The 25,716-nt window shown below is 43.2% G+C and overlaps 3 protein-coding genes across 11 annotated transcripts; 2 read left to right on the forward strand and 1 right to left on the reverse strand.

Annotated features, from left to right (window-relative positions):
- Positions 1–520: 520 nt before the first annotated feature.
- Positions 521–12,446, reverse strand: LOC101481649 (tetratricopeptide repeat protein 39C). Its single transcript, XM_004552857.5, has 14 exons — positions 11,186–12,446; positions 10,397–10,445; positions 9,434–9,562; positions 8,872–8,986; positions 7,385–7,745; positions 6,254–6,422; positions 5,847–5,940; positions 5,641–5,748; positions 5,440–5,549; positions 3,596–3,719; positions 3,410–3,507; positions 3,216–3,320; positions 3,066–3,104; positions 521–2,967 (listed from the first exon to the last, which is right to left on the reverse strand). The coding sequence occupies exons 1-14, from the start codon at positions 11,329–11,331 to the stop codon at positions 2,878–2,880; spliced, it is 1,737 nt and encodes a 578-aa protein (XP_004552914.1). The 5' UTR covers positions 11,332–12,446; the 3' UTR covers positions 521–2,877.
- Positions 12,447–12,518: 72 nt separating this feature from the next.
- zgc:103559 lies at positions 12,519–19,932 on the forward strand. Of its 9 annotated transcripts, none has more exons than XM_076880249.1 (13): positions 12,519–13,140; positions 13,536–15,020; positions 15,435–16,215; positions 16,366–16,517; positions 16,995–17,109; positions 17,222–17,368; positions 17,500–17,545; positions 17,684–17,777; positions 17,928–18,114; positions 18,213–18,351; positions 19,366–19,538; positions 19,606–19,638; positions 19,738–19,932. In XM_076880249.1, the coding sequence occupies exons 3-13, from the start codon at positions 16,069–16,071 to the stop codon at positions 19,885–19,887; spliced, it is 1,383 nt and encodes a 460-aa protein (XP_076736364.1). In that variant the 5' UTR covers positions 12,519–13,140; positions 13,536–15,020; positions 15,435–16,068; the 3' UTR covers positions 19,888–19,932. The 9 variants fall into 9 exon arrangements, with proteins under 9 accessions (XP_076736364.1, XP_076736365.1, XP_076736363.1 ...); XM_076880250.1 differs by having other exon boundaries at positions 13,540–15,020; XM_076880248.1 differs by having other exon boundaries at positions 12,519–12,719; positions 12,797–15,020.
- Positions 19,933–20,027: 95 nt separating this feature from the next.
- On the forward strand, positions 20,028–24,903 carry agxta (alanine--glyoxylate and serine--pyruvate aminotransferase a). Its single transcript, XM_012919548.5, has 11 exons — positions 20,028–21,165; positions 21,300–21,492; positions 22,192–22,256; positions 22,348–22,448; positions 22,524–22,594; positions 22,683–22,767; positions 22,850–22,948; positions 23,040–23,109; positions 24,281–24,376; positions 24,475–24,603; positions 24,700–24,903. The coding sequence occupies exons 1-11, from the start codon at positions 21,007–21,009 to the stop codon at positions 24,805–24,807; spliced, it is 1,176 nt and encodes a 391-aa protein (XP_012775002.2). The 5' UTR covers positions 20,028–21,006; the 3' UTR covers positions 24,808–24,903.
- Positions 24,904–25,716: the final 813 nt, after the last annotated feature.

Raw genomic sequence — 25,716 nt, forward strand, 5'->3', positions numbered from 1 at the left:
ATGTATTGCCATTTATATAATTCACCTAATCCCAAAAAGTTGATATAATGACTGAATAAATGACTTGAATGAGTAATGAAATGCTTTTCCCACTTCATGTTTTGCCAGAACTACTGAATCAACTATCTGGGATTTGCTCAACTACATTAATAGAGCATTAATCAAGTCAGTTCACCTAGCATGCATATTTTGGACCGTGGGAGGACGCTGGAGTTAGTAAAGATAAATTCAATGGGAATACATAGAAACTTGACAGCATAACAAACAGTTTCACAGACATTTTCTTGAAAGTGCAGTTATTGTGTGTCTACCAAAAGTCATCGGTGCAACATCACTTTTCGAAGGTGCAATTTCAGTCCAGAGGGAAGAGAAAAACACACACTGTTTACCTGGATTAATGGAGAACAGTTTATTGTTCAGTGACACATTTGAACACCATCATCCTGACTTGTAACTTTAATTCCAACATAATCTCGTGACAAAAGAAAATCTTTCGGTGACAGAAGTACTGGGTGCATTCAACTGCTCAACATTTACCACATGTTATATCCATCACAGCCACAAGGGATGACTAGCACTGTCTTACCAGGTATGTCAGCAAAATAAACCTTTAATTTTACAATGTGATGTGATGAAAAACACAGAGTCAGTGTGGAAAGCCTTTTTAAATGACTATATGATACCCTTCATTTGCTTGTATTGCTCGGATAACAAAAGCCTCGGAGTGCTTGTTCATAAAAGGCAGTTCTCTGCACAGAAGTTTTCATATGTACAGTGTTAAACTGGTTAAAAAGGTTGTCAAAACCACTCTCACCAATGTTCTTTGTCCAATACAAGATCATACTGAGTCAATTCAGCTGCTAACGCCAGCCATCACAGCAGTCAAACTAAAAACAGCATAAATACTGCTTGTAAAAAGTGCACCTCCTCTTATGTAATATATAAACTTGCCACTATTAAGAACTAATTCAAAAGCTTCAATCACTAAAACACTAACAAAAGAAGTCACTAGTAATATATGTTTATTACGCTGACATTTAGCAGCACCTTTCAAGAGGTAACATGACAGCACAGAAGGTACTGTATTATAATACCGTCATATATATATATGCAGGACTGGACACACAGGTACATTTGACTTCAGTACAGTCTTAAAGCCACTGTTATCCTGCCATGCCATGCATAGTGCACAGGAGCCACGCCCAGTGTCTTCACATAGCAACACCATGAGGGCATTGTGAAGTGTGGTCGTCTCATTTGTTAAAGTTCCAGCTACTTGAGCCGCTGTAAGATTAGGTGACCAGTGACGTTATTTAACTATTCCCATGTTAGTTTGCTAGTTTATTTCCACTGTGAATAGTAATGAAACTGTGTGACACGGTATGACTTGTTTCAGTGTCCGTTTTGTTCAAAGTCCACAGGCAGATTACTAAAATTTAGTCACCAAAAGCACGATTTTAACACTGAAGTGACAGTTGAAACATTAGCAAGCTATTTAATAATTTACAGACAGGTGACAAATTAAAGGAAAAGCCAATATTAGTAATTAATGAGGCCATACGATGGGATTCGCATGATATTTGTACTTATCGATCAACTCTGTGACCCTCATGTCTTATAGATGGAGGCACTGTCACCCTGGAATCGCCTTTAAGGATTAAACTGTTCCATTATAGGATAAAGCCGTACTGAAATGCAAAAATCTAGGGTTTATTTGAGCAGTTTTTTGAAGTAGTTGCAGTGATTCATATCTCTAAGAGAACAAGTGAATCAAAACTAAGACATCAAAATAACCTTCCACAGCATAACAGATCTCTTGGATCCCCTCAGGGCCCACTTGCGAGGAACATAGCCGCAGAGAGGCCGTTGCTGATGTCATAGTGCTGAACCGTCGGTTACTAAAATTCAGCTTTGTTGCTTTTTTATTCAAAACTGCTGATTTTTTTTAAAAAAATTCCGAAAGGTGACACGATAGAAACACCACTGCTCTCTTTCCATTAATTTGTCATCTGTCTGTATAAGAATGTATTAAATATATCAAATATTAAATTTTACTCACTCCTGTTCACAATATGTTATGTGGTAAAAAAAACCAAACAACTGAATTTAATTTAGCATTTTCTTTTTTATAGTTGGAGTGAGATGGCACAAATGTAAAAGCAATATTAACTGTATCTTATCCGTTTTAAAACTATTATTGAGGGAATTCCACTCTCATTAAGAGGTTGTGTGCTGAGTAAACTGCTCACTGAAGGGAGAGGCTTCATTAAAGTCATCCAAATACACAAGTTAATGAGGTACACTGTTACAAGCTAGCTTACACATATGCATGAGAAAAACACTTAAAGGAACAGTTAAAGATTGGAGGAAATGAGTTTGTTTGTTATTTTTCCCCAGGGATAAGGACTCATTTAGTTTCATCTACGTGGATCATATCCAGAAACAGGACATGGATGCCTTGGAGGTGAAAACAGCTATCGTAGCTGGATGTAAACTAAAAGAAACACATTCGTAAAGCTCCCAGAATTTCTTATTTAGATTTTAGCTTGATGTATATGAGTCACCTCATCATACAATGAAAATAATCTGCCCTAAAGTTTTTAATATTTCTTGCACCATGCAGCAACAACATAGGTTTTGGTGGCTAACTTGCTGGCTAACAATATACATCTATAAAAGTATAACTTTGAAAACTTTAGGCATAGTTTTAAGCCTGCTAGTAATAGCCACACTAGCTATTTTTATGATGACACTTGGTTGTCAGTCTGACTGGGTGGGGTAACAAACATGTATTTCCCCAAATCCTTCACTAATACATCAAACAGTTACTCTGAACGGCTTATAAATTCAGCCATTGATGCTCATAGTTGTCTGGAGTCACACAGGCACTACTTCCTTCAAAGAGGCCAGGGCTGAATGGATGCGAACATGAAGCCGGTTCTCAAAGTCGTAGCCTGTAAAATCCTCCTAAAACATAATATAGACATGTATTAAAATGGGTTTTTTTTGAGAAAACTGCAAATGAGTTCATTCTAATTCAAATAACTTATAATTTATTATTTTACCTTTGCTTGAAGTAGCAGTGATCTACCTTTTCCCACCGTCTGAATAGCAGCACAAAAACCATGGGGTTATAATTAGGCACGTAGTCGCAACAATATCCAACATCTCAGACAAATAAAAAAAAATCTAAAAGCTGTGACCAGCAAGCTGACCTCTGGCTTTGCAAGGAGTACACATCCCAGCTCATAGACGGCATACGGCTGAACGTATGAGTTGATCTGTCGTCCGTACTCATCTCTAGCAGCCAGCTGGAATGACTGGAAGGCCACAAAAAAGAGCAAAATGAGTAAATCTGCCAGTGTGGATCCACTGCAAAGCCTCTCAGTGTGTCGCTGCGGATTGATACCTGAACAGCGTCTCTCATATTTCCATGACATTTATGAATGGCACCGAGAAGGAGGTGTTTCAGGCCTCTGCACGAAGTGTCATCTATAGTCTGCAATACTGAACCCCCCCCCAAAACAGGAAATGATTACACAGGATAGATGATGACAAAGATAATGCTGATCTGAATTGTATGGGCTACACTCACCCTGATTCATTATCTGCAGTTTAGATGAGGAGCAGTTCTGCAGTGCTTTCCACAGATAAACAACTTCGATTACGCCAAGAATGCATAGCTCTCTGGAGGGCGACATCTTTCTCAGTCTCTCAGCCTGCAGGCAGGAGACAGAAAACATAGAAAAACATTAGAGAGGCTGTCGTACGGTGGAAGAGTCAGATATTTCACCAGAGGTCACCACTTACCACCACAAACACTTACTTGGCACAGAAACTGATTTCTTTTGGTTTTAATAGAAAGTCCTATTGGACACTCCCAGTCATTATTGTACGTAGAACTACACAGGATTGCTACATAAAAAGGCTTTTTTAATGTAACTCTCAAATGATTAAAACAAACTTGAAAGGCTAATGTTACTGCTTTTAATTACAATTTTAATGGTTTATTGTGCTGTTAAAATGTGTCTGTGGGGGAATAGCTGCCAGAAAGAAGAGGAAACAGTTCCATTTCTAAACTGAAGAAAGCTTCAACCCAATGTGAAACCCAAACCTTTAAACTCTGATCAACAAACTAGAGTAAGATTAAATATTTCCTTCTTTTCGTTTAAAAGGATTCATTTTTGTCCTCTGTTGAGTTGATTGTTGAGGCTAACTCTCTCTTGACAGCTTATGTTTTTCCACCTGAGAGCTTCCATGATCCATCCATCCATCCATCCATCCATCCATCCATCTTCATCCGCTTTATCCGGGGCCGGGTCGCGGGGGCAGCAGCCTAAGCAGAGAGGCCCAGACCTCCCTCTCCCCAGCCACCTCCTCCAGCTTATCCGGGGGAACACCAAGGCGTTCCCAGGCCAGCCGAGAGATATAATCTCTCCAGCGTGTCCTGGGTCTGCCCCGGGTCCTCCTCCTGGTGGGACATGCCCGGAACACCAACCCCAGGAGGCGCCCAGGGGGCATCCTTGTCAGGTGCCCAAACCACCTCAGCTGGCTCCTTTCGATGTGGAGGAGCAGCGGCTCTACTCTGAGCCCCTCCCGGATGGCCGAACTTCTCACCCTATCTCTAAGGGAGAGGACCACCACCCTTCGGAGGAAGCTCATTTCCGCCGCTTGTATCCGCGATCTCGCTTCCATGATTTAAACTCAAAATAAAAAACAAAATATTTTTGGAGGTCTAAGACCAGAGAAGTGATTATTTAACTTATATACACCAGGTTTATTTTATGAGCATTAAGTTATTAGTTTATTATAAATAATGCCTTTCTGTCCACATGCAGTACCTTCACAAGCCACCAGGGTGCTGAAAAAATCCATAGAAACGAAATTTTATAAACATGGTTTTAACCTCTGAGTCTGAAAAGTGAAAGCAAGTCTCCTTAGTCTTGCATTCTTTCTACTGTCCAGCAGGTGGTGCTCAGGGTGGCAGAAACACTGTTCCTGCACTGTTTTAAATGAATGAATGCTGAATGACAGTAAAGTAGTCCTTCTATTCTATTGTATTCTATTCTAAGTTGTATTTAAGACTATAGGAAAATGGGTGTTGGCTCTTTTCTCCTTTGACCTCAATAAACACCGTCCTCACAGGCTCACAGTCATTTTGAATAAAACATTTTGAATACACGTCCAGCTTGTAAAATATGATCATTATAGAAATGAGGCTTATCCAGGGCATGCTCGCTGGCTAAGAATAATGTGGCTACTCATTAGTCGTGATGGCTATGTTCATGTTTTGTACCATCCATGAATTAAATCAGGTACTAGATGTAACTTCTGTCCTGTGAAAATGTCACAGTTGACTTCAGCTGTGCAGTGAAGCGTCACTAGCTCTACTCTGTTTAAAAGAAAGAAAAGATAAAAAGGTGTCATCAGAGTGCCCACCCTTTTCACAGCAAACTGCTCAATCTGGTTGTTTTTTCTCTTGAAGAGCTTCTGCACGTCTTTGAAAACTCCACTTGCTCCATCCAGGTCTCCTGAAGCACCCTGACACACTGAAAAAACACACAAAGAGGACCATTTAGGAGCTAAACCAAAAGGAACAGCATCCTAACAGTGTCGCTTGTTAGTGTATGCCAGACCTACCTCCGGTCAAATACGCATAGTAGCACTGTGACCAGCGAGACTCATTCTTCAGTCTTTCGAATGCCCTGTATGCATCCTCAAAGTTCAGCTCTATCATGCTACACCAGCCTGTTTCAAGGAAAAGCAGGCAGAGTGCAATTAATCTATCACTGCAGTCTGCGCCAACAGCCAGTATGTCACGACTAACCTGATGAGGAAACACGTACCAATCTCATAGAGACACACATGCTGGATCTCTCTTTGGTCTGATGCAAGTTCTAATGCATCATGGAAACAGGCCAAAGCACTGTTGATATGGCACTGGGGACAGAGGAGAGAGCACACACACCAACAGGTAACGGTAATCATGTTAGACAGACTACATGCATGCGCTGGGTGATGGATCAGTAGGTGGTTGATTAGATGCTGGTGAGTTAATGAACCGTCTGACGTGCATATTAAGTGCATGTGCTGAAAACACAGAGAGGTGAATGATATTTTTCATACTCTACTACAGTGAAGAATGTTTTGTCTACTGTGTATTTCTCATGGAGCGCAACACAAATAAACTATCTGCAGCTAATATGGACTTGCTGACTGATCTGTCGCTGACCATTACCGAAAGGTTACATACCTCTAGCCTTTGGACTCGTCCTTTAAAGAACATGAAAAGAGAGGAGTTGGGGTAAACCACCGACTTTCTCTGCAGAATAGCTTTAGCTTCCAGCAGCCCTGCATGCGTATCCGAGCCCTCCAGAGCAAAGAAAGGCAGCACTACGGTGTGGTACCACAAGAGGGCCAACCTGAGCAACAAAACAGGAGATTGAGCCCAGGGTGGTCAGATAACAGTTCTCACTACTTCAGTCTAAATCTCTGAAATGGAATTAAGCTTATAAACGTCTTGTCAATGTGGCTTAAAATTTGAGATTAAAAATTAATTCCCAAAGCTGACACGCAGCTCTCAAATAAACCTATTAGTGAGACTCTATTATCAGCTGCTTTTTCCAGGGTGAAGATAGGACCCTGATTGGCTAACAAGCTCTATGTTATGTAATCAAAAACCACAAAATAGCTGTTAAATGACCGTTGGTGAGACTGTTTTAAATTTAGAAGAGGGGGAAAAGAAGAACTCGTATGTGACGATCTTTTACTATATGCTATAATTAACAAGTAATTAAGCTTAAACAGAACCATTAAGAACCACTCAGCAATTCCTAATTTGTTTTTTATTATTATTAATAATAATAATATTATCATCCTAAAGGTCATTTTCTACCGCAGGAACTTGTGGGCCATTTTAGGGATGCAGGCATCTTTGCATGCTGTTTGAGTAACAGTAACTGCCTCCACTGGACCTCTTCAGGATTGTTTTTTTAAAAAAGGGAAAGGGTACATGCTTAGATGAAGGTACTTCTGAGTGCCGATGAAAAACTGCACTGTTTGCTTGTTGCACAAAACATTTCTAAAAGATGATGAAGAACAGCAGCTGCATTGCTCAAATAGCAGTATTTTTACACTGAAATGTCACCATCAGATATCAACCATCAACCATCTCTGTTCCCTTTATTGTTGTTAATATTTATGTTGTTTAAACTAACAAAATATGTCACCTCAGTTTAGTTTTATGGATCGTCCTTTTCTGCAATGGAATTAGAGGGTCTGAAACAGCAGATTAGGGAGCTGCTCACATATAAAACTTCTGCTCTGAGTTCCTGCTGTAGAAATGAGCCTGATGTAATAAACGGTAAGACCTCCGCTCACTCACGTAGCTAGAGGGGCCTTCATGTCCTTGCTCTCGCTTGCATACATAAGGGAGGAGAGGCCCTGGAGTCGGTCCCCAGGGAAACCCAGCAGGTTGATAATCTTGAGCAGGTGTGGCGGTACCATGGAGATGCACAGGTGGAAGAGGCCGTAACCGAAGCTGACTGAGCCCTTGAGGCGGTCCAGGGCTTCGGCTGTGACACCATTCTCCACGGGTGTATTGTGGTTGGCGTTGTCTGCTGAGAGGGAGTCCTGGTTCCCAGAGGACCTCCGCTGATAGGCGTCCTGCAGCTGGCTGATGTCGCTGTGGCACTTATTGTACATTTTCCAAGCCTTACGGAGAATCCAGCCTCCTTTGATATACGCTGTCAGTGGAAACAGGAAATAAGATATTTTGGAGGACGCTCTGCACCGACATGCTGAGGTGGAAGAACAAACCCAGAAACCCAGAAGACAACTATAAAAAACTCTAAATCTTCTGTTATGGTTTTGAATTTATTGCTAATTTATCTAACTGATTGCAACAACCCATCCATGAAAGTAAGTCTTAGGCCTGACTATAAATTCTTACCATTTACTCAATATTTAACTTTATTAAGTGCCAAATTGTGTCAATTTCAGACCAGAAACAACTATACTTCATTTAGTTTGCTGTAGCAAGATTCTCACTGCTGGAAATACTGGAAATACACTGCTGGTGTATGATCTGTAACAAAAATGCTGAGAATCAGAAGAAGCTGGTAGAGTGTGCAGGAGAACAGGACAAAAGATGACAATTTAATCACTGTGAACTCTCCAGTTACTTGCACTATCTCACACAGTCTCACATGGATATTACACAGACTCCGTGCTACAGATCTTTGAACGTCTAATCTTGACAGAATCAGACATTTGCACTCTCACATCTTTCAGGCGGCAAATTACATAAGAAATGAGGATCACCTGAGAACCATTGAGCTGAATTTCTGTGTTATTATTTCATTAATCGCTTAACACTTTTTAAAACAAAACTCATATGAGTAAGTGGGTGTTTGGTGACAAATCTCCATCACTCTGATCTATGCTATTATACAGATTCGCCAAGGCAGGTGAGTCTGCTGCCTGACCTCCGGTGTAAGACACTTACACTGAAGGTCGTGGACAAGCATGGACCATCTATTGCACTTGCAGGACAGGCTTTACTAACCAAAACAACAAGATTCTTCCTCTGAGGGCACTAACATCCAACCCTGTGTCTGTCACCACTTGCACCTCTCTTAGCTTTTCACTTGAGTTAAATTTAAAGTTCAAGAACATCCCACAGGTTCGTTAAGTTAATGAATCATGCAAAATAATCAGAATTATAATGTCAAGTACAAGTTCAACAATCAAGCAAACCTAGTCATGATAGACCAACAGCAATCTAACCCCCCACTTTCCCACACACTGGTTTACTTCATGAATGATGCAGATTCAGATCATACCGGCTTGTGATGGTTCTTTGTTTATTACCTGAGAGTTCCTGTTTGACAAAAGAGAGCACAGCAAGGTATACTTGGCAGTCGGCGACGATTATCTGTCTCTGCAGGCGGTCCACGACAACAACGCCGGACCGTTGAGAGTCCATCTGTAACACGCACACACAGGCACACGTCTTTAGTTGCCAGCATGCATCTCATTTCCCCAGCGGTTGGCAGGCATGAGGGACGGGGAGTTTCCTGAATGACCCTCCACTCCTCACCCAGTTTGTTGATTAAATTTCCCAGGAGTACTAATTGAATCTGCGAGTGAGTTTGGCATGATCTCATTGCTGCCTGCATCATTACGCCTAAAGCTGAGGATCCTAACATAGTTATCTGGATTGCAGCCTGTACCGCCCGTGATACAAGAAGATGCCAGCAACAGTGGAATCCATCTAAATCTGTACTAACAGTATCTCTGGATTTCAGTTCAGCCCCAAATGTAATGGAAGCTCTCTTATCAGTTTTGTCTACAGTTTTTTTTCAGCGCCCTCCAGAAAGTCCTATAATATACACTTTGAATTCTTCCTTTTTTTTAATAGCGTTGCACTTACACTCTTTTTAATCTTGTTCCTGATTGTCTCTATGACTCCAGCGCTGTCGCTCTCACACAGTTTCTCAGTGGTCCTCAGATCATCACAGGCAGTCTGCATCTTCTCCTCCTCAAATGTCATCATGGCATTCTGCAGTGAAAGGCAGGAAAAAAGTCCTTGTCTGGTGATATTTCATTGCTTCACATTAGTACTATCTTGATATGAATTTGTATTGTTTTGTAAGGCATTTTTATGCATTAGCTAGCTTACAATCTAAGAGTGAAGGAGCATTATGTAATAGCTTTAAAAGCAGGAAAGGACAAAGGGCTCTTTCTACAAAATAATGAATGGAGGAACACGGTGACATCTGTGCAGCTGTGTTTGGGATGGCTGAAAAGATGCAGCCCAGCAGAATACACACACAGGGTGAAATGCTAAATATAAAACAAGAATAATTTCTTACATTGACATAAGAAATTAATTTTGTGGTTTTATACTAGCTTGTAATAATATTATGCATGATGCATTAAATGCCACTGGGCATGTGTGAGTGCCTGCAATGATTGGTCAGATGTCAGCACCCCCAACAGCCTTCAGGGCCATTTAGCATCTGGGGACAGAGGATGACATCATGCTGTGCGAGTGTCGACACGAGTGGGAGTGACACAGCAGTGTCTGTGAGTGTGTGTGTGTGTGACAACCATGCTGTGAAAAATCTCCTTCTGCCATTATTGAAGCATTTCAGTAATGTGCTTCACTGCAAGAGTGATGCTGATCTTGAGAGGAGGAAGCATCCATTATGTTAATGGATTTAAAAGCAAATCAAAGGAGAGGATGTAGTGGTGACAATGAGGTCCTAATACCTGGGTGAACTGCGATGGGATGGCCATTATTTTAACTCTGCTCTTGCATCTTTCACACCTCTTTCAGTGCATTGCTATTTTTTCTACCAATTTTTTTGGACTACTGGCTAAGAAAACTCACCAGAAAGCTGACAAAACTGGCCCCAAAGCTCATCAATGGGCTCTGGCCCCTGTGAAGAAACAAAAAACAGAGAACAAGAAAAAAAATCTTTATTATGCTTTTTGTGTATTTTTGGGGTGTCCTGCAAAACCAAGATGAACATTTTTAAAAGGAGCTGCAGACAGTAACTTTTTCTGTTGGCACAAACAGAGCAGAAACAAGTCTCATCTTAAGCTGTCATGACCGCTGCCAAGGACTATCTGTCTGACATGCAAGGAGAAAAATGCAAGTGTCTCAGTGCATACATTTAGCGAGGCCACGTAGGGCTGCAACAAACAAGTATCATTAATCTGTTGTGCCAGAAAAAATATCCTTTATCCTTCACGACTCTTCAGAGCTAAAGCTGAAATCCCAAAATGTTTTATCTCGACCAATAAGTTAAAATACATTTAAACTGATTTACATTTATTACAATGTACTACAAAATCACCAAATACTTTCATGATAGAAAATACAGTAATAAAGTAACTGACATCGTTTAACATTTTCTTTGATTTCTTAACTTGTTATATCTGTCACCTGGTTTCTTAATTTCAACTCTAGTGCTATGACTTCCATTTTAAAGGTGGTGACATAAATCAGACAGATCCTCAAAGATAGTAAAGTTCTTTAAAAAATATTCTTCCGTTTGAGGTATATGTGGATCCATAGGGACATACTGTACTGTGTATATAGTGTTTCAGACTTAAAAAATGTCACTAAATTGTAGACTTCAGCAAGATTGCAGCGATTAATGCGCAAAATAATTACCTGTATCTCCTGAACAGCTCGTCGCTTTCCTTGAAGCCGTTGTTGAGCAGCATGTTAATGCCTTGCAGAGCCATCTCAGCATCATCTATGTGCTCTGCCTTCTCCTCTACCTGCTGCTGCTGCTGGGACTGCTCGGGACCCGCCATTGTTTATACCACAGCTCAGCGGCTGTTGGCTCAAACCAACGCAATAAAGAACAAAAGACGATGTTGTTTCTTCCCTCAGCCAAACCCGCATTGGTTTATTTCCACTGAGATAAGAGAACACGTTGAACAGAGACGCGCCAGCGGCCGGCTAAAGAAAAGAAAAAAAAGATGTGCAGCTTCCGCAGGCTCCAGACGTCTGTGCACCTCAGGGATGGGCACCGATGTCCCAGTCAGGCTCTATCACACTGCACTCCTACAGTTTACAGTTAGCATTGTAGTTGTAAGCTCAGTCAAACGCCGGCACGCGGTTATTTGTTACCAAATCAGCCATCCGTCAGTTTTCCTCCAGATCTTGAGATCCGTGCAGCAACACCCGATGCATTACATAACGCGGCTGCTGTGCTGCTCTGACAGCCCCACGTAATGCGCTCGTCAAACGGCCTGGCGTCATAACGCACAGCGCATCGCCGGGAGGATGAAGGGATGGAGGCTGAATCCTGTCAGCCTCCATCCCTCACACTCACCCCACGCCCACAGACAGCCAAAGCCAGCAGAAGGCTGCAGTGATGACAGGTGAGGAGGATCACATCTGTCGGATTTGCGCACGAGATTTTTATTTTTTTAAATACTTGTCAGAATCGGCGCAGATGTGTGCTCAAAACTGATTCGGTTTAAAAAAAAAAGTGTAAATCTACATTTTTAAGTTAAATCCGTTTCATTGTAAAATACGATCAAACAAATAATAGATTATTGTAGCCCTTTTACCTTACTGTATAAAGTGCCTTGAGATGACTCCTGTTGTGGTTTTCGTTATATAAATAAAGTTTAATTGAATTAATTTTAAAAGTGATATTGGTCATCATATCTATTACTATACTATATTCAGACATTCAAATAAGCCCCCTGAAATATGTTAAATGAAATATTTAAATGGAGCTGAAAAAAATCTGTCTCAAACATGAAGTATGAAAATGCCTTTAAAAGAAAAAGTATCAGTATTAGTACATGCAGTATCAGACACCACTCAACATGCTCACAATTTGTCATATGTCCTCTAGAATCAGTATATTTTATGGTCCTACTTGTGAAATTTCATACAAACCGTGTCACGGTCGGACGGCCCTTTCCGGACGACCCTGCTTGTGTTTATGTTTTCTGTATATGTGTTTGCTTCTCCCTCCCTGGCCCTCGGGGTTGTTTACGGAAGTGCGCGCCGTGGGAGAGGCGTGTCCTGGCGACTGTCGTCATTGGGAGTCCCTCTTCGCTGTTGCCGGCCCACCTGCAGCTGATTACCTGACCAGTGGTTGGTAATCATTCCTCCAGGCTAGAAAGGGGTATTTAACCTGGACTCACGGCGACAGTCGACGTGGGATTATTACTCCGAACTGGTATAGTCTGTGCGAGCAGTGTGAGTGTGTTATTCGGCTAGCGTGTGGCTAACGCTGGATTTTCCTTCTTCCTCCAGGAGGGGCGAGCGGAGGAGCAAGTTGGGGAGCACACACACTAAGGGAGTTACTACACGGAACGCACTGGGAGCAAGGGACGAGCACGATTGGAAAATTGCACTTTTGAATGGATTGTTGGACTTGTCTGTTTCACTGTAAATAAACGCACTGTGTTTCTGTGAGCAAGAACCGCGCCTGGGTCCCTCTTTTCCGTGACAGAATAATCCCACCACCATGGACCCAGCGGATTCTGCTTCACGCCAGCTGTCTATCCAAGCGGAGGTTTTGGAGCGACACGAGGAAATGCTGAAGCACGTTTCAAAGGAACAAACCGCGCTTCTGCAAGCCATGACAGAGCTTAAAGGTATGTTGATTTCCTCACCTAATACGGCTCCAACGCAGCCCGCCCCTTCGCTGGAAGCCGCGGCAGCCTGTCCGCTTCCTCCTTCACCTCCACCGCGGCAGCGGGAGTACTCACTCCCCGCACCCGAAAAATTTGATGGCGAGTTGGGGAGGAGCCGGGGTTTTTTGACGCAATGCTCTCTTGTGTTTAGACAGCAACCTTGTGCCTTTGCCTCTGATTCTACTAAAATCGCTTATTTGGTGCAACTTATGACTGGGCGGGCGCTTCAATGGGCTCAGGCAGTTTTAAATACCCAGCCCTCTGTGTCATATGACGTCTTTCTCAGCAAGTTTCGCTGTGTGTTTGATAAAGGCGCTAGCTCGGATGCTGCAGGTCATCGCATGTTTTCTCTGAAGCAAGGTAGGAGGAGTGTTGCTGACTTTTCCGTGGAGTTCTGGATCCTGGCGGAGGAGTCGGGCTGGGAGGAGAAAGCACTGCGTGGGCGACCGGGAGTTGCTCGCCATCAAGTGGGCCCTTGAGGAATGGCGACATTGGCTGGAGGGCACTGAGCAGCCTTTCGTGGTGTGGACGGACCACAAAAATCTGGCGTATCTCCAGGCAGCCAAGCGCCTCAACGCCCGACAAGCCAGGTGGGCCTTATTTTTTACTCGTTTTCACTTCTCCATTACTTACAGGCCCGGTTCTAGGAACACTAAGCCAGACGGGTTGTCGCGCCAGTTCGCACCCGTGACCGATGAGGACGAGAAGGAAAAACCCATCCTGCCCCCCACCTGCATTGTGGGTGCACTAACATGGGAGATTGAAAAGGTGGTCAGGGACGCCCAGCGACAGGAGCCCGACCCTGGCACGGGCCCGAAAGGGAGACTATATGTTCCGGCCACAGCGCGTAGTCAGGTCATTCACTGGGCACATACTGCCAAGTTTTCGTGCCACCCAGGTAAAAATCGCACTGTCTCCTTTCTACGACGTTTGTTTTGGTGGCCCTCTCTTGTTCTCGATGTCCAGAACTATGTTGCAGCATGCCCGGTGTGCGCACGGAACAAAACCACCAACTCGCCTGCTTCTGGCCTCCTGCGACCGTTACCCACTCCAAAACGCCCATGGTCGCACATCGCCCTGGACTTCGTCACCGGCTTGCCTCCCTCTGCAGGTAACACCTCCATTCTAACCATTATTGACCGTTTTTCCAAGGCTGCCCACATCATTGCTCTGCCCAAGCTCCCTTCTGCCTTGGAGACGGCCCAGTTACTGACGCAGCATGTGTTTCGGCTCCACGGCATACCCCAGGACATCGTTTCCGACCGTGGCCCTCAGTTCACCTCGCGGGTTTGGAAGGAGTTCTGTGCAGAATTGGGAGCTCAGGTCAGTTTGTCCTCCGGGTTCCACCCCCCAAACTAATGGTCAGACCCAAAGGGCCAATCAGGAACTGGAGGCCATGTTGCGTTGCGTCGCATCATCGAACCAAGCGACCTGGAGCGAGCAGTTGGCCTGGGTGGAGTATGCCCACAACGCCAGCACGTCATCAGCGACTGGACTCTCGCCCTTCGAGGCGTCGCTGGGGTATCAACCCCCTCTCCTCTCCATCTCTGAGGGAGAGCTGGCGGTTCCCTCGGTCCAGCACCACCTTAGGCGCTGTCGTCGGGTCTGGCGGGCCACGCGCAGCACTCCTGAGAACGGCCGAGCGGAACAAGGCATTGGCGGATCGCCGTCGCACTCCTGCTCCGGATTATCAGGTCGGCCAGCGGGTGTGGCTCTCCGGCAAGCACATCCCTCTTCGGACTGAGTCCAAGAAACTGGCCCCTCGGTCTCTTGGCCCCTTTGCCATCCAGGAGGTCCTGAACCCGGTGACGGTCCGGCTGGCCCTTCCGCCTGCTATGAAGGTACATAACGTCTTCCATGTTTCTCAGGTTAGGCCTGTCCGGACCAGCCCTTTGTGCCCGCCCCCTGGGCCCCCGCCACCCGCCCGGATTATCGACGGCGCCCCGGCGTATTCCATTACTCGCATAATGGATGCCCGGCGCCGCGGTAGGGGCTTTCAGTTTTTGGTGGATTGGGAGGGGTACGGTCCGGAAGAACGTTCTTGGGTGCCGCGGTCTGCCATTCTCGATCATCGCATGGTGAGAGAATTCCGCCGCCGGCATCCGGACAAGTTTGCCAGGTCGCCCGGAGGCTCCCATTAGAGGGGGGGTACTGTCACGGTCGGACGGCCCTTTCCGGACGACCCTGCTTGTGTTTATGTTTTCTGTATATGTGTTTGCTTCTCCCTCCCTGGCCCTCGGGGTTGTTTACGGAAGTGCGCGCCGTGGGAGAGGCGTGTCCTGGCGACTGTCGTCATTGGGAGTCCCTCTTCGCTGTTGCCGGCCCACCTGCAGCTGATTACCTGACCAGTGGTTGGTAATCATTCCTCCAGGCTAGAAAGGGGTATTTAACCTGGACTCACGGCGACAGTCGACGTGGGATTATTACTCCGAACTGGTATAGTCTGTGCGAGCAGTGTGAGTGTGTTATTCGGCTAGCGTGTGGCTAACGCTGGATTTTCCTTCTTCCTCCAGGAGGGGCGAGCGGAGAAGCGAGTTGGGGAGCACACACACTAAGGGAGTTACTACACGGAACGCACTGGGAGCAAGGGACGAGCACGATTGGAAAATTGCACTTTTGAATGGATTGTTGGACTTGTCTGTTTCACTGTAAATAAACGCACTGTGTTTCTGTGAGCAAGAACCGCGCCTGGGTCCCTCTTTTCCGTGACAAACCGTGCATGACTGGCCCTGCATGTCACGTGGCCAAACAAAGGTCAATAAGCCCGTTCAGTAGAGGGTTGTGCCTCCACATAGGGCAACTGAGCTGCTCAGATTTTATCTAGAGTTCAGAGGAATATTAGTGAGAGTCTAGGGTACTCAACTCAATAACAGTCAATAAAAAAGAAACATGGAACTCGGATCAACAGTCAGTGCTGTGAAGAGTACGAGGGTGCTGGATGGTGACAAAGTACGTCCTGCAGTTGTAGTTATAAAGGATGGGAAGATACATGAAATAGTCTCGAGCTGCAGCTATTCTGAGGATGTGGCCTGTCAGGTAAGCTGGGTCTCACTTCTCAGAACACTGCTCAGGATAATTCGCCTGTCTGTAAAATTGTAATTCACTGATTTAACACTCCTGAAGATCTTATTTCTCTCAGATGCTTGATTCATTGCATTGTTTAAAAAACTTTTCTGTGGTTGGAAGGTGCTGGATGTGGGTGACAGCGTGGTGATGCCAGGCATTGTAGACTGCCACGTTCACGTGAATGAACCAGGCCGTACCTCCTGGGAGGGTTTCTGGACCGCCACCAGAGCTGCAGCAGCCGGAGGGGTGACGACGATTGTGGACATGCCGCTGTAAGTTGGAGACTTCACCAATTCAGAAATCAGTCCCTGCAGTCTGATCAGACAAGGTCACTGGCAGAGCGTGCAGGGTAAACAGACTGCAAAATAAATGTTGTTTTCCTCAGGCAAACATCAAAATGAATCTGAGAAGCACTGTACGTCAATGGCTTGGTTTAAAATGTCAAGGCTGAAATTTTTATTTGTGAGCAACACTTTATTCTAAGAATTATACTTACAGTGAATGAGTTTAGGGTAACTGGAAAAAGTTTAAAGCTAGAAAACAAAACATAACGATGCAGTCTTGCCTGACGGGTTAAATATAGCACAAATAATGAAAAAAGTAATAGTAATGTAACATGTCTTCTTTATCAGTTTTATGTTTTATTCTATGGCTGAAAAGATTTTTGGCTTTGGCCTGGGACCATTTTAGAAAGATTATTTTTAAACAGTAGACATGAAGCTCTCATCAGGCCTTTGTTATTCACACAGAAACAGCATCCCTCCCACCACAACTCTTGGAAATTTTCACGAGAAGCTGCGGGAGGCAACAGGGAAGTGTTTTGTGGATGTAGCCTTCTGGGGAGGCGTGGTCCCTGGCAATCAGGTAATGTGTGCACAGCTTTAGCATGATGAACTCTACAAACAGGCCAGGTTGTAAAAAAGCAAACACAAAAAATCAAGACTAAAGAAAACGCTCCATGAATGTCTCCTTGCAGCTCCATCTACGTCCAATGATCCAGGCTGGAGTGGCTGGCTTCAAGTGTTTTCTCATCCATAGCGGGGTGGATGAGTTCCCCCATGTAAATGACAGCGATCTACATACAGCCATGAAGCAGCTGCAAGGCACAGGAAGCGTCCTGCTGGTAATTTACAAACCAAAACATCTTACGTAACATTAAGTTCTCTTACTCTGTGTGTGATTTGCCTTTAGTTTGCACACAGAACATTGCCAGATGAAATAAAAAAATAAGCCTTTTTCTCCTGTCTCCTCCAGTTTCATGCAGAGAGGGACGTTTGGGAAGGAAAAGGAGAGACTGGTGGTAACAATCATTACAGTGTTTTATGAAAATACTTAAAAATATAATGTAGTCAGTGTCCAAAATTCATTCATCCTTTATCCTTTTTATTTGTTTTTACACTAATAAACACTGATATTTTCTTACCCAACCCCATGTTAGACCCTTGCCAGTACTCCACCTTCTTGCGGTCCAGGCCAGACGTCATGGAAACCGAAGCTATTCGTGTTGTCACAGAGCTTTGCCTGCAGTACAGGTGAGAAAATCATCATGTTAACGAATAACCATAATATCATAGTTCATATATTTGTATAGGTTCTGTTTGTAGCAGGAAAAAATAGAGTCATTCCATAAGAAAATCAACCAAAGGGAGACACTGATGTTTCTTATAATATCCCTGCTCCAGGGTTCGCTGCCACATAGTTCACTTGTCTTCTGCAAAGCCACTGAAACTGATTGAGGAAGCACGGCAGGCTGGAGCTCCTCTGACTGTGGAGACCACCCACCACTATCTCAGCCTGTGTGCAGAAGACATGCCTGCAGGGGCCACGCAATTTAAGTGCTGCCCACCCATCAGAGGATCTGTTAACCGAGTAAACAATCATATGTACAGAAGACACAAAGTTGACTATTTTCAGCAAACAACAACAAAAAGCTACTCTCTGACTGAATTTTTTTTTTTCCCCACCAGGAGCAGCTATGGTCTGCGCTGAAAGCTGGACAGATTGACATGGTGGTCTCAGACCACTCCCCCTGCACCACCGACTTGAAGAAACTGGACAGTGGAGACTTCACACAGGCTTGGGGAGGGATTTCTTCTTTACAGTTTGGTACTGACTCGTCCAAACACAAATGCAGAATATTTAATATTCAGTAGCAACTATCAAAAAGGCAGGCAGACCTTAATGTCTGCCACAGTCCCGGGACCTCAGCAGCCTACATCAACCCCTTCTGCATATCATACCGGCAAAGTTGATGCCACCTGCCTGCAGTTACTGCTGCCTCAGCAAGCCTCTCTCCTCCATAATTAATGTCATGTCAGATGCGTGATCTGTTCTGTATCCTGAGGAGGTCTTGCTGCAGCTTTCCAAGTATTTGTTTGGTGCAATGGAAAGACCAAATGCCAAAACTGTATTTGGATGACAGTAATGTGAATTGTTAACAGGCATTCGCATCAATAGTAACTGCAGATGGAGAAACTATTCTACTCAACTACTGCAACATAACGTAGTGTTTCAGACAATACAATTATAATCACAGCACTTTCAGCACTTTTATAGTACCTCGTATAATAGTGAACGCTCTAGTGAGAATCAACCACTTGATATGAATAGAAGAGATGATGTCTCTGTGTGTTAGCCCTCTGACAGACTGGTGACCTGTCCAGGGTGTAATCTGCCTCTCACTGTATGACAGCTGGGTTAGGCTCCAACCCCCCGACCCTGAATGAGATAAGCAGAAGAAAATGGATGGATGGATTACAAATGAATTCTAATCCGTGGAATATTACAGGGATATGCTTCTTTTCTTTTGGGTTGGATTAGCTGCCCCCCTGCCCCCACATATCCCCATAATGCTTTTGACAATCACTGACAGTCAGTCAAAGTTCACAGGAAGGTAAACATGAACGAGTTCCAGTTTAAAGCAATCATTTACTGTTCTGCCTCAGTGAGAGAGCGGTCAAAGTGTGACACCAACACGTCTCGTGACAGTGATACGCAGTGTTTCGCCTCATACAATCTTATTATTAAAGGACAAATAGAATTAAGGAGTGGAAAAACTCTGATTTGATTAGTCTCAGTTCATTTCTCAGTGATCTTCTTTATTACTCTCATCGTTTTCAGGCTTGTCTCTGTTCTGGAGTTCAGCCAGTAAACGAGGTTTTCAGCTCCCTGATGTTGTGAGGCTCCTGAGCCAAAAAACAGCTCAGCTGTGTTGCCTCGACAGCCGGAAGGGCTGCCTTGCCCCCAGTTATGATGCCGACTTGGTCGTGTGGGACCCAGAGAGAGAGTTTGAGGTAAGAAACCATAAACAGTCATCATATCCTGAGGCAGATGTCTTTCATCCTTTGCTGTGTTTCACAGATTCAAGAAGAAAACATACATCATAAAAACAAGGTAAATACAATCACTGAGAAAATTTTAACATAAACACTGTATGATGAGTTGACGAGTGTTGTTTGTATAACAGTTTGCTGTTTGTGACTGTGCAATCAGCTGACTCCTTACCTTGGCCTCAAACTGCAAGGGGCCGTGCGCGCCACCATCCTGAGGGGACGGCTCGTGTACGAAGATGGCAGCTTCTGCGCCGAACCTCTGGGGAAGCATCTCCTCATCCCTCAGAAGACAAATCAGGCCCAACTGTGAAGCACAATGACAAGCTGTCATAATAAACCTCAAATATTCAATTCACCACTGATTCTCACTGAGTGATGGTTAAAAAGTTATTGACCTCATAATAATGGAAAACAAAAACTGGCCTAAGGGTCATTTAAAAAACTAAAACTTCTGCTGAACTTTAGCATTTTAACTGCACAGAAAAATGTAATTACGATGCCGCATATTTACTTCAAAAGAATACTCAAGCAAAAGCTTTCATCTGTGCACTATCTCTAAAATTAGAAACATCCTTTCTCAGAGTGACGCTGAAAAACTAGCTCATGCATTTATTAATTCTATGCTGGACTGCTGTAATTCATTATTATCAGGTTGTCCTAAAAGCTCCCTGAAAAGCCTTCAGATGATCCAAAATGTTGCAGTGAAAGGACTGACAGGGAGTAAAGTGAGAGCATATTTCTCCCATATGGGCTTCCTTTCATTGGCTCCCTGTTAAATCCAGAATCTAATTTAAAATCCTTCTCCTCACATACAAGGTCTTGAATAATGACAAATCTTAAAGGGCCATACTCTCCCAATAGAGCACTTTACTCACAGACTGCTGATTTGATTGTGGTTCCTAGGATATTTAAAAGTAGAAGGCTGTCCACTGAGTCTTGTTTTAACAGGAGATTTCATCCTGTTAAAAATGAGTTTCTCCTCATCAACTATTTCCTTATGAGAGAATTGTTGGGTTCTTAATGACCTGAGATGTAATAGATTTAATTAAGGTTCATTAATGCATTTAAAATATCATCTTACAAAGTGAATTTTTTTTTAGCAAACAAACTCTGTTAATGTTTTAGGAACACTGCAGTTTAATAGTTAAACCTGAGACTCAGTTGGTGGTCAATGATTAACATCTCGGGACATGCAGGATCACTTGCTTATCTTGAAAAATGAGAACAAATCAAACTACACGAGCTCATTACACAGAGAGACCAACAAGTGTTGACATAAGAAGAGAAAGATAAAAGCAGAACATGTTATGATGGTCTTCTGACCTGTGGTGCTCACTGGTCAGAAAGAGAGGTGTGTTAAGCTGAGGTGTGGTTTCTCTGGTTCCACGGCTCTTTGCGGTTTTGTTTTGCTTGTTACACTGCTGGGAAGATGTCGTCCATCTCTGTACCGCCACCAAAATGCCTGCAGAAACCTCTGACTGTTCCCTATCGTCACATGTTTGGACCGGGACCTTCAAACGTCCCTTCACGGATCTTGGAGGCTGGTGCTAACCCTGTCATTGGACACATGCATCCAGAGATATTCGAGGTAACTTCAGAGGTTTAACACCAATGACTAGGATCTATATTTGGGTTGCATGCTGTCTGTGCTAGACAAAGATTGGGAATGGTTCTAACATCAGATAGATCGCTACTCGTTACACCAAACTTTTTCAATTACAGATAATGAACGACATCAAGAGTGGGATCCAGTATATGTTCCAGACTCAAAACAAAATGACTCTAGCTGTGAGTGGTACCGGCCACAGTGCTATGGAGTGTGCCATCTTCAATGCAGTGGAGCCCGGGGAAAGCGTGCTTGTAGCTGTGAATGGAATCTGGGGGGAGAGAGCAGCTGAGATGGCAGAGAGGATAGGTAAGGCTCATTGTATCATTTGTACCTAACAAATCCTGGAAGATAACCAAATTCAAAAATATAATTTCCTACAACAGATGGGCACTGTTCAAAAAGAGCTTTTGCTGTGGAATACTTTCGCCTTACGCCTTTTCCAAATGTACAGCAAAGTTGATGTGTGCCATCTGCTAATCTCTGAAATCGCCTAAGAAACTGTCTCTCTCACGCAACTGTGCCTCCACCCGGGCCATTGTGTGAGTTCCAGGTTACACAAATTGTGACAGGCACAACATGCATGACACCAAAGCACACTGCAAGTCAAGCTGAACATTTTCACAGACGCCATCATAGCTGTTTAAAACATTAACTTAATGTTGTGCTAGCAGCTGAACCTATAATCTCCTGAGAAAGGTTTTTACTGAGGTCATACAATAAGGGAACCATGAGCCATATATGCAGTCTATGGTGAATACTCATTAGCTGCTCTAGTATTTGCAGCATGTCCACAGTAACGAACATGTCAGGCAGTGCATTATACTGACTTTTAGGAAAATAACGGAGCATTGTGGAACATAATTAAATAATCTCCCATAGGTCTTTCCACAGGATTTGATGATAAAAATACAGAGTATTACTGCTGCTGTCTTTTTAAGGTGGCTTTCATTGGTGTAATTAAAAAAACAGTTAATTAAGAAAAACGCATGTGTATCAAACCTGCAGGTGCGAGAGTAAACACTATAGTGGCTCCTCCTGGTGGCTGCTTCACTATTGAAGAGATGGAAAAGGTATTGTTTCCTGATGCTCCAGTTATCAGGCTACTTTAATCATTTCTGTCACTGCTGCCACTTGTGTAATCACACTGTTATCTCACCGCAGGCTTTATCCAAACACAGACCTGCGCTGCTCTTTGTGGCACACGGAGAATCTTCTACGGGAGTCTTGCATCCTTTAGATGGCATCGGACAGCTGTGCCATAAGTAAGACACAGCACTTTGCCATCACCACATCTGCAGCTAGACAGATGATATAGGTGTTTTGTGATTTGCTTGCAGGTATAACTGCCTGTTTCTTGTTGACTCTGTGGCATCAATTGGAGGAGCCCCTGTTTACATGGACCAGCAAGGTGCACTGAAAAATCCTGCCAGATGTTTCCAGTCTTTATTTTATGAAATAATATATGTGGATTTTTCTGTCGATGTTTGTACTTTTAGAGATAGATATCCTGTATACAGGCTCCCAAAAGGTTCTGAATGCTCCACCAGGTACAGCACCGATTTCCTTCAGTGAGAGAGCATGGTAAGAACTACACATTTTTATCATTTTTATTCATTCAGAATAATAGGGTACCATAAGTATTTAAAGGTAAATTTATCCACAGCCAAAAAATCTTCAGCCGAAGGACAAAGCCTGTGTCATTTTACTTGGATTTGAGTTGGCTGGCAAACTACTGGGGATGTGATGGAAAGCCATCAAGAGTGTAAGACTTTCTCTGCAGACTGGACCATGTTTCAGGCTCACTTTTAACCTATTACTAAGATCATTTGGTATTGCTTTGTCTCTTTTCATAGATATCACCACACAGGTCCTGTCACTGCTTTTTACTCTCTGAGGGAAAGTTTGTCTGTCCTTGTTGAAGAGGTGAGACATGTCTAGCAATTAAAAGGGTTCATGAGCCTGCAGTTTTAACATTTTATGCAATTAACTAATGAAGCACAGAATACAGTAATGGAAACAGAGCGTATCTCCTCTGTGGAAACCTGAGATAAAAGCACTGCAGCTAAAACATTTGGTGTCACTAAGCAAATGTCACATTTTCAATTAAAATCCTGACTTTTATTAAACAGATGAGTTGCAGAGTGAATGCGAAATATAGACCCCTCACTTTTCTTGAATCAAAAAAGAGAGAATAATTAGTCCAGCTGCAGCAGTCAGAACTTTGCAGATGCAGAACTCAGTTTGTTGAGGAAATCTGCAGACACCTCCCACCAGTTGAGCACTTCTTATGGCCCATACAGTTAAGCTCCAGTTAAGCAGCTGGATCCTATGTGGTTCAGTAACTGTCTTGGGAATCCCATAGAGGGGGAAAAATATCTATTATCCTGCTTATCTCAGTCTGAGTTGCAGGACAGGAGTCTAAGCAGGTATGATCAGACAGCCCTCAGCCACCTCCTCAGGTGAGGAGAGGGAAGTGGCTTTTGTAGTTAGATGCCCAAACCACCACAGCTTTCTAGATCCATGGTGGAGGGGTTTACTTGGTTAAGTGATCCCAAGAGTGTTGATGTCAGGGGCAATTTGTCAAAACAGCCACACGGTAGTGTATGAATTCATTAATAGATAATTAATTAATGAGTGAACAAATGTTTGGCTTTTGTGCAGGCTAAAATATTTCAGCCTTGTACTGATGATCATGTTCAGAGAATTAATCCTACCAACTTTAGGATCGTTATATTTCTACAGTCTCCAACAGTTATCAGGCCAAAATTTAATTTATCCACTGCTTTGATTGGAATACCAACAACGTGACATTCCCACCAGACTTGGTATTGTGTGCCTAATGCTAATATGAAAAGTGCTAACACACTAGTCTAAGAGTGAACATGAAACACTTTCCCCTGTTAAATATTCATGTCATCCAGCATTAGAATTTAGCTGAACATGCAGCTTCACAGCACAGCTGTAGAGCACACTTTTGTGATCAGTACTCTGAAAATTGAGATATGGTTGATGAGTAAAGGACTTGCAGCTCCCTAGTGTCTGCGAATTGTCTGTGAATTTTTTAGCTTTAATTCTATAATTCAATTTTTTTAAGGGTTTGGAGAATTCATGGGAACGACATCTGAAGGTAGCCGAATATTTCCATGCTGGCCTGGAGAGCATGGGTCTCAAGCTTTTTGTCAAAGAAAAGGTAAGTTTTTAGAATAATCATAATAATCTGTATGGGAATTTACATCAAGCTTGCAGCTCTTTCTTATATAAGATTAAATAATGAGCTGTTTGTTACAGCGTCTGAGGCTACCAACAGTCACTACAATTGTTGCTCCTTATGGATATGACTGGAAAGAGATCACAAGCTTCATAATGAAAACACACAATCTGGAGATTTCTGGGGGGCTCGGACCATCAGTTGGTTTGGTAGGAGAAAATGATGATCGAGTGCCAATATGCATCATCCAAACACATTTGTTCCTGCCTGTGTGTTTTACATTGGATGTTTTTGTCGTTTTCCAGGTGCTCCGCGTGGGACTGATGGGATGTAACAGCAGCAGGGAGAACGTCGATATGGTGCTGGCAGCACTGAAAGATGCTCTGAAACACTGTCACAAGAGCAAAGTGTAACACGTGTCTAATGCTGTAAAGATCATTTTCCCATAAGGATGAAATCTGGTGCTCATGTGGTTGTGCAGTTAAATATTAAAGTTAAATACATACATATATTGCAGTTAAGTACATTTTTAACAATACAGTAACTTGTCATGACAGTCTCTGTTAATGGGAAACAACCTATTCCACCCCCTCCCATCTGCTTTATGGTCTTTTGTTTTTGCTGTGTTCATTCACAGAACAAACCAACGTATCAATAGGCTATAATTTAATAAATATATATATATAATTATTTAACTAGGAATTAATGATTAATTTCATTCATCGTGTCAAAGGGAGTGAAACAGATGATTTCCCTCCATACTATCAGAAAAAGAAAGGTGTTGAATATCACCTTTTACAGGACCTGTGGGTATTTAGCTGGAATTAGTTTTAAGTGATCACCTTCATCCTGATGGGAGTGTTCCCTTCCAGGGTGCCACCGGACACAAAGGGACAAAAAAGGGATAGCAAACAATAAAAATATATAGTCTTTATGACCTCCAGCTCTAAAAAACAACTAAACAGTTATGGGACATTTTGTGTCTATTTGCTATCCAGCACCATTATCAAAACACCAAATCTGGGAATATCTTTTAAAACGACATCCAGACTATCAGATACCTGGAGAGTTAACGCCAACTCTTATAGGAGGGGTTGTCATCTTATTTCGCCGTATTATTACCTTATATAAATCAATCTCTAATATGAAGCATCTCAAGGAGATTGCTGTTGTGATTTGTTGAGATTTCAATCTGAGAGCGAACTTCGGGACACTGCACACTCACAGGTGAATCAGCCAGTAAATTGCCCTGTGCTAATAAAACGTGTTTTATTCAGCATAACTGTTGCTTGTGATTAAGTGTATGAAGTTCTAAGTACAGC

Source organism: Maylandia zebra, linkage group LG23 (assembly GCF_041146795.1).
Source record: "Maylandia zebra isolate NMK-2024a linkage group LG23, Mzebra_GT3a, whole genome shotgun sequence".
Taxonomy (NCBI): domain Eukaryota; kingdom Metazoa; phylum Chordata; class Actinopteri; order Cichliformes; family Cichlidae; genus Maylandia; species Maylandia zebra.